Source organism: Triticum urartu, unplaced genomic scaffold (genome assembly GCF_003073215.2).
Source record: "Triticum urartu cultivar G1812 unplaced genomic scaffold, Tu2.1 TuUngrouped_contig_8150, whole genome shotgun sequence".
In the NCBI taxonomy this organism is placed as follows: Eukaryota; Viridiplantae; Streptophyta; class Magnoliopsida; order Poales; family Poaceae; genus Triticum; species Triticum urartu.
This window is the reverse complement of record NW_024119069.1, coordinates 1,034-9,875: the sequence shown is the minus strand read 5'-3', so window position 1 is coordinate 9,875 and position 8,842 is coordinate 1,034. Positions and strand designations below refer to the sequence as shown.

General features: G+C 45.7%; 1 protein-coding gene across 1 annotated transcript; it reads right to left on the bottom strand.

Moving 5' to 3' along the window:
• Positions 1-3,561: 3,561 nt before the first annotated feature.
• Positions 3,562-4,258, bottom strand: LOC125531804. Its single transcript, XM_048696066.1, has 2 exons — positions 4,175-4,258; positions 3,562-4,058 (listed from the first exon to the last, which is right to left on the bottom strand). Exons 1-2 carry the CDS (start codon positions 4,236-4,238, stop codon positions 3,661-3,663), a joined length of 462 nt encoding a protein of 153 aa, XP_048552023.1. The 5' UTR covers positions 4,239-4,258; the 3' UTR covers positions 3,562-3,660.
• Positions 4,259-8,842: the final 4,584 nt, after the last annotated feature.

Here is an 8,842-nt window from a genome sequence, read left to right as displayed (position 1 = left end):
AAACACATTTTCAAAAACTATTATAAAAGTTCAAAACATGTTCCTGTTTAAAAAATGGTTCCCAAATTCAGAAAAAGTTAGTGCTTTTTCAAAGGTTCGTGTTTTCAATAAATGTTTGTGAATTTTAAAAATTCTCCCTATTTCAAATGGTGTTCACCTTTTTCCAAAATGAACGAAATTTTTGAAAAAAAAAATCCGGATTTCAAATATTGCCCATGTTTTAAAAATATTTTGCAATTCATAAATATTAATTTACACAAGTAAGACGTAACCATCCGACCAAAAAACAGACAAATAAGATATAGCCAATGATACATGTTGGTGACAGCCGATGTCTAAATACCATCTTTTTTATGAACGAGAGAGTATATTCATGAGGATGCCTCTTCATACAAATACGTAGTGTATGTAGATGCAAATTTTATTATGTAAATAAAGAGCAATTATTTATTGTACGAACCTCTATATATATAATCCATACAACCACTATTAGATGTACAAAAGACTCTATTATTTATTCAGAAAAAGTCGCACACCATAGTGGACTCCCTGATTTGCAATATGTATTTTAGAAGTTTAAATATTTTTTCCATAAATGTTAAATTCCATAGTTCCTTAAAAAGGTTGTCCAATATCCCGTTCATGAAGAAAGATGAACTCGGCTCGGATTCGTATTTGTGCAGAAAACAGATCCAAAAATTGATCCACTTATCGGAAGTTTTCCGGAGTTTGAACGGTCAGATCAAGCTGAAATTTTAAGAGGTGGTAGACATAGGAATTCCGCAGCCAATGAACGGTTGGATCTTCAAAAAGATGTCCGAGCTGGATGATGGACTCCTCGCCCTAAACTTGTCCAAATTCCCGTCCAGATTTGACAGGGTTCCAGTATATAGGAGATTGCCGGAGATTCCTTCATCGGAATACGACAAAATTTTACAGGGTTGTTGTAGACTCAATTCCGCACAATTCCACCAAAGCAATCGTCAAAGCGACGCTCGATAAGGCGGTGACGGCGGATACAGCTTCGCTGTCCAGAAAAACACCACGGTCGCCCGAAGGCAATGTTGATGTTTAGCCTCCGAGCTCCATGGATGATTCCTCCATGTTCTTGATAGAGATCACAGTTGATGTTGATGAAGGCCTTCGTCCGAACATGACGATCCGAGGCGGAGCGCAGTCCTTGGTCGATCCAAGTTGACCAGTCGAGCCGGCGACGAAGATGCCGACGTTGCGGTTGATCTACAGACGAGCCATTGATCCTTTGTTAATCTGACAACCGAACTCTCAATGAAAGCACCATCGTCGGTGTCAAAACCGGCAGACCTCGAGGTAGGGGGTTCCGAGCTGTGTATTCTCGAATCAATGATAACGGGAATGAAGGAGACGATGTTTTACCCTGATTCGGGCCCTCTTGATGGAGGTAAAACTCTATGTCCTGCTCTTGTTTATATTGATGGAGTATCATATACAGAGTTGATCTACCTCGAGATCATATGTTGTGGTCTAAACCCTAGGGGTATGATGATGAATGTCATAATGATCTATCGACTAGCATGGTATCGGCTTATATAATGTACCGGAGGCCTAAGATAACAAGAGTCCTAGTCAGATACTTCAGTGGAGAGGCGTCCTTTTCTTGATCACCAGTCTTGTGGAATCTTCCTCGTATACGTTATCCGCTGCCCGAAGTGGCCAATTAGTGAACCGCCATGAGGGTCCTCGGCCCGATCCACCTGGTCGAAAGACGACGTCATGAGTATCCCCTAATCCAGGACACCGACATACTGGTGCAGATGCACCCACGGCAAGCCCCGGCCTCAGTCAGGGGCGCCCATGGGGTGGCATGGGCATGGCTTGTATTCCAGCGAGCCGAATTGGGGCCAAATCAACCCTCAATGCAACGACCTTCCTTAGTGCTCTCTCCCCATGCTTCAAATTGACCCCCACCATAATCCCCTCGAGCAGCAGCAGGGAACATGCTAACGGGGGCGTTGACCCCATACCCATACCCCTCCCGCTCAGGCTCTCTCCCTGCATGCGCTTGCCTCTATGTCAAAGGACGTTGCAGCCTAGGACACTTGGTGGATGCATCAATGCAAGACACCCTGCTCTGCCTCCAGTCGCGCACCGCGCTCCCACCCCATCCCCCATCCCGGCAAACACGCTCCCACAACCACGGCAACCACGAGGCGAACGAGTGGTCGTGGGGAACATCTTCACTGCAAGACACCCTGCTCTGCCTCGTGATCGTGAGCGACGAGGTTGGGGAGATGGGTCATGTGAACATGTGTTCATGGTTCGTGGGATCTCTTTTTTACTTTTTCTTTTCCTTTTCTTTTTTCCGAGCATCGATGGGAGAGACCGAGGAAGGGTCGCACAAAGGAAAAAGGATAACGCTACATCTACAAAAATCTTTTACATACCTTACGTGAGAGTTAACATGGAAGGTTTTGATTGGAAAGGAAAAGGGCACATGCCCACAATGAAATTTAGGGCATGTACAATGGTTGATAAGATAGTCTTATTTTAAGTTTTGCATGTAATTTAGAGATGACAAAGAAAAATGTCTACAATGGGTCATCTCTTAGCCTTATCTTCAATAAATAGCAATTCCTAAAAATGTGGTGAGACATATTGGGCTAAGAGATCATCTCTTGTCTTATCTTAAATAAGAGAAGACAAGCCTTCTCTTATGAGTTCTCTCTCCTCCACCTCGTTATTTATCCTACGTGGCACTCGTAAGATAGCACCATTGTACATGCCCTTAGGCTGGTCATAGTGGGGAGTAACTTAGACTAGTGCCATACATATGACACTAGTCTATGTTACTACCTTCATAGTGCTAAGTGTCATAGAAGTAGTATCATATGTGGTTGCATTTATTAGCTTATAGATTCAACATTTCTTGGGAAGCGCTATGTGATGATAACCCAATGCTCCACCCTGTACGGGTGCTAAGCATGCCATGTAGACGAAAAATCTGATGTGGCAAGGCAATTAAGAGGAGAGAGATGGGTTTGGTGACCCCAGGAAGAACCAATGCCAAGCGCACAAACCTAGGCAAAACATTTAAATGAAGCAAACTCACCAATGCATGAGAGAGTTTAGTAGCCAAATCATTAAATGAAGGGAGTAGCTAAGCACCTATGCATTGGGGAGTTTGGTTGCTAAGTTATTTAATATGCTTAGCACCCCATCTAAGTACCAGTCCATTGGGAGCAGCCTAATATGTTACTCCAAACACCTTTCTCCTTATTAACTAGGTGTCACGTAAGCAAATTTGTCTTGGGATGTGTTATGTTACTAGCTAAGTTACTCCCACTATGACTAGCCTTAGGGGAGGAGATTAATTAGAGATGGAAGGTTTCGTAGGCTTTAGTAGCCTGTTCGTAGGTCTAGCATTTTTTAGGGGGAAAACAAGTGTTGGCTCGTTGGATGCATGGTGTTGTAGGAGGAAACAAATCGGTGTTGGGTAGTACATAACATGGGATCGTAAGGGGGAGGCGGTGGAAGAAGGTGGAACCATCACAGCGACAGGTTCACTTTAACAGTAGTACTACCAAGATTTTTATTATTCTCACGCAATCAATTATGCATATGTACAAGTCAAGCATTGATTAATTCCTTTCTTATTGAAATCATTTTCCACGGATGGGCGGACTAGACCATTTTCTCACTGGTTGGCAGCTGGCGGAAGCTTTTCTTCTTGTTTTCTCCCGAGGGCGGCTCTGGCACATCACGTTCATATGGCGGCGGCTTCTTCTTCTTCTTAGGATCGGGCACCTCGGGTTCACCCGGTGGCTTAGGCACGTAGGTTCTCATAGTGGTGGTGGGTTTTTTCCTGCATTCATATGTACACATGCACGTCTTTCTCTTAGGTATGTGAAAGTAGTTGCCGTCGTTGTCTTCGTTGACCTCGTAGCCAACAATTGATTTCTCATCGGAGCAGTACCCACCCTTAAAGTGCTCGTACTGACAGGCCCCGATGCAAGCCGTGGTCTTGCACATGCTCCTTTGGCCCCACTTGCTAGGGGCCGTGCATACGCGAGCCTCCGCACCTGCATGTGACTTAGAATTAATATGTGCACCAGAAAATTATAGTACAAATTGTTTCATCGATTGATCTAAAATTGCATGGAATTGCAATGTGATAAAAACTGCTATATGAACTTACAGAAGGCCAAGAGAAGAAAGCCCAGAGTGAAGGTAGTGAGAATCTGAGCGCCGCTGAACGCCATGGCCAAGTTCTCAAAATAAGTTGTTGGAATGATGATGTGAGGAGCAGAACGGGGTCCGAGTGCTATTTATTGCACTCCTCTTGGCTATGCATTCAATGCCTTAGAGGATATGAAAATCCAAATGTTGGATATAAGCATTTATGTAATGGCTTAGAGGATATGGAAATCCAAATATTAGATACAAGCATTTGTGTATATTAGTATCTATCTCCAGTAGTTAATCATATGTATCCAAATAAAAGCTTGTGCCACCCCACCAAAAGAAAATTTTTGCTGGCTCTTGGTGCAATTACATTGATGGCAACGTAACAGCAAAACACAAATAATACTTGCTTACTCATAGTTGGTTACATGCAAAAAAAATCTGTGAGTGAACTCGCCGTGGAAAACAAATTATGTTAAGGCCATCCCTCATGCAAAACGCCTATACAGGTGCTTAGGTAAATAAAAAAGGTGTGGCTAAATCTGAATCGACTAAGACTTAACGAAGTCTCAGTCAAGTAACAAAACATATAAAGAAGAAGAACGAAAAACTCAAAAAGAAATTTTACACGGATCTCTATGTAAGATCTAATGAATATAGCATCGACTAAGACTTCGTTAAGTCCTTAATTGACTGAGATTAAGGAATCCCGAAATAAGAAGATAACAAAAAAAAGTCATTGAGGGCTTTGTGCTTCAACGCCCAGATTTGAAGGATCTTCCAACCTAATACTGCAACATCTCTATTCAGCAGCTAGTCTGGCTAACATGGAGTCGATCAATATGGTCATTTGGCTTAGTAAGTATCCAAAGTCTAAAGAAGGCCTGGCCATGATTTTCTAGTCTGACTAACCAGGCCATGACCAACAAGGGCACCACTCATGGTGGGCATAAAACCCAATACCCGAAGCCCAAACCCGAACCTGAAAAACCCGAACACTAAATCAGGTAACAATTTTAGAAACCCAAATTTTATTGGAAAATTCGGGTTTCAACTCATGGTACCCGAATAGCCCAAATTACTCGAAATTAGGAGAATTCCAATCAAAATCCCACTTCCTGGAATCGGCCTAGCCCAATCAGGGAATAAGAATAAGGCCTCGATTTCCCTAGGTCAAACGAGCATAGTCACGACCCTCATCCACTTCCCATGATGTGCCACCAGTCGCGCAGTCCTCTCTCTCTCTCTTTCTAGAACACCTCGTTCCTTCCTCTCGCCCTCTCTTGAAACCAGCGCCTACAATGCAACGCAGACGGCCACATCCTTGGTCCCTCCACCAACATGTAATGCGGCCGAGCGGGCGACAATCTCCTTAACTCCCTGTACCTCGCCAGCGTCATCACCATGGTCTGCACCTCGCAGCCGCTATCTGCGACGCGCACGAGGCTCACAATCTCCCCCTGCAATATGGCCGATGGCCTCCTATGTGGCTCGGCAACCAACCATTAGTATGCCAACATCATATGTGACCTCCTATTGGGGGTTTGTCCCAACATCCTAGCCCCACTATCCTACCGCCATGAGAAGCGCATGAGGCGAGGCTAGATCCCACAACCTTTGAGTGAGAGGGAAGCAAAGGGGAGCGATGCATCAACCATTAGTATGCCGCGAGCCGCTTCTGCCATTTTGTTTGTTGTGCTAATTTGGGATTATCATAACACAAACCTGAATTTTTGGGTTTCTTTTTTTTTCACGAATATTTCGGGTGTTGATTTTGGAAACCCAAATTTTTAAAAATTCGAATTACCATACCCGAAATTTTGGGTAAACCTGAACGCCCACCCTGAGGCACCACATTCCTCCAAATCCACCGCCATTAGCTCTTGAAACCCATCCGGATGACCGCATCGACGCCTCCACCACCACGATGAATGTGGCAATCGGATGCATGCTGGAGGCTCTCTAATAGATTTGGGTAAAATACCTCACTGCTAGCTTGGATAAAGTGAGATGTCATACTAGAAGCCCAACTTCTATCGTGCTCTCCCATCCATGGCATCGCCATGATGGCCAAAATAAGAAGGGGAGGACACGAGAAAGACTTGATCTTGTGTGATTGCACGCTTATTAAGGGAGCTAGCGACAGAACCGTCGCCTCCCTTTCACCTCATCATGGAACCAGAGGAGAAGATGACATCGACAACAACCATGCACCGTGCAAGCAACGGTGGGCAGCCTCTCATTTTTCTGCCCTAACCCTAGGTGGCTAGGACAAACTCTCTCCAAACTACACCAGCGAGCTTGTGGATTCGCCTCCCCTTTTTCTGCTGCTCTGATGGCCGGTGGTGGGGAGAAGAATCTGGGTGCCTCCGCACTGGTTGGTAGTTTAGGTTGGATTTTTTTGTCCTTGCAAGTGCAGCGCTCGAGCGTATGGCGGCGCTACTTCTCATGCGTTAGGTATTGTCAGGTGTATAGTTTGTTTGAAAATCCTATATTTTGGGCCGTGGATCCACGTGCATAGCTGACGGCCTTTTCCAGTGGCGGCGTTGATGTCCTGGACCCATTTGTTCCAATGGCACGCATTGCACGCAAGCCGGTACGTAACGGCCGACGTGCATGCCAGCAGCTTTGGATGGGGCACACACACGTGACCACTCATTTTATTAGCTAGCCCTACAACGCTTGCATATCCCAGATAAACCTATTCTCCATTTGAACGACGAACCTAGACTGGCGAAGCCATGCAACATTTTGGCAAAACTTTTTACTGCAAGTTAAAGTTGTGCCAAAGATAGTATAAAGTTCGTAAACACATACTTCCTCCGTTCCAAAATAGATGACCCAACCTTAGCGCGGTGTCGGCCGGCGGGAAGGAGAAAGGGTAGCGCGACTCGGCTTGCTTCTGGTGAGGTATGTTTGGGTGATGCTCGTTCCGGTAAGTGCTCAATTTTGGCTCGGATTGGGTTCGGGTGAAGCTTATTCGGCTTCTGTGCACATTGTAGATGGAATGGAGTTCGTCTTCGCTGTCTTCGTTCGACGATTCGGACATAGAAGATTTGATCCTCGACGGCAATGATGAAAATCTAGTGTTTTTGCATCTCGTCGACGAATTTGAGGCGGGGCCGCCTAAAAATCGGCGCTAGTCGATGGTCGGCCAGCTATGCATTCCCTATAACCGAGCTCTCGACGACAAAATGCTCATGAAGGACTACTTCGCCGAGGTACCGACATATCCGGCTAACCTCTTTCGTAGGCGATATCAAATGTGTATGTCACTTTTTTTCCGCATCGTCGAGGCTTGCGAGCAAAATCGTTGTTTCTTCACCCGGCGTAGGAATGACGCCAGGTTGATTGATTTTACTGCATATAAAACAAATCGGCGGCGATGCGAGAGATTGCATATATTGTTGTGGCCAACAATGCAGATGAATGTCTTTGCATTGGCAAGGATACCGTCGGTGTCAAAACCGGCAGATCTCAGGTAGGGGGTCCCCAGCTGTGTATCATGGATCGATGGGTAACAAGAGACAGGGGACACGATATTTACTCAGGTTCGGGCCCTCTTGATGGAGGTAAAACCCTACGTCCTGCTCTTGTTTATATTGATGGAGTGTCAAGTACAGAGTTGATCTACCTCGAGATCATATGTTGTGGTCTAAAACCTAAGGGTATGATCAATAATATCATAATCCTCTATTGACTAGCTTGGCCTCGGCTTATATAACATACCAGAGGCCTAGGATAACAAGAGTCCTAGTCGAATACGTCGGTGGAGAGGAGTCCTTGTCTTGATCACCAAGTCTTGTGGAATCTTCCTCTTATATGTCTTCGGCTATCCGAACTGGCCCATGAGTAAACGGCCATGGGGGTCCTCGGCCCAATCCAACTGATCGGGAGACGATGTGGTGAGTACCCCCTAGTCCAGGACACCGTCAGTAGCCCCCTGAACCGGTCTTCAAGTTGCGGACGCTCCTCAGTTCTTCCGAACTATTCTTCGTCTTCGGTCGTCGGTCTTGAAAACTGGTTCAACAAATCTTCCCATCTTTTATCTTGAGGATTGCCGAGCTAAATCTGAATATCTCACACGTTGGGTATCTGAGGAGCCCTTTAAGTCTTCGGCCTTTATCAATGCCTCGTTATTTTTATGCCACACCTCGGGTTTGAAGTTGTTCCTGGGCGACAGTGTCCTCTTGCGTCCGAGCTTCAACGCCAGACTATATTTGAGGTATCTTTTGCAGACGAGCACCAAAGCCGGACCGCTTCCGAGCTCCAACGCCGGAATGTATCCAAGCTCCAACGCCGGACTATGTCCAAGCTCCAACGCCGGACTATGTCCAAGCTCCAACCCGGACTATATCCGAGGTGTCATACATCACCTTGGTTCAAAAAAGTTGAAGGAGTTTAGCCGAGCTTAGTGCCGGAAATGCCCTCTATGGAGCCAGCCACTGGCGCCCGAGCTTTATGCCGGACTACTTCCGAGGTGGTGCATCACCCCGACTGTGGGCCGATTTTTGTCAATATTTTTGATTGGTGCAATTTATTCTCTGCCGAGATATATAGCCAGTAGCCCTCAAGGTGTGTATCGGTCTAAAACCTGAGATGCACCTAAAAGATGACATAAGACCGCTGATCCCAGTAGCTGCTGAGACTCGTGTTGATTTGCAAAATCGGCCCGAGTATC

Excerpts from the sequence above, each read along its gene's own strand:
- LOC125531804 (XM_048696066.1), bottom strand. The coding sequence starts at position 4,238 with ATGGCGTTCAGCGGCGCTCAGATTCTCACTACCTTCACTCTGGGCTTT. Across the intron at positions 4,059-4,174 it reads CTTTCTTCTCTTGGCCTTCT|GTGCGGAGGCTCGCGTATGC; the intron begins GTAAGTTCATAT and ends AGTCACATGCAG.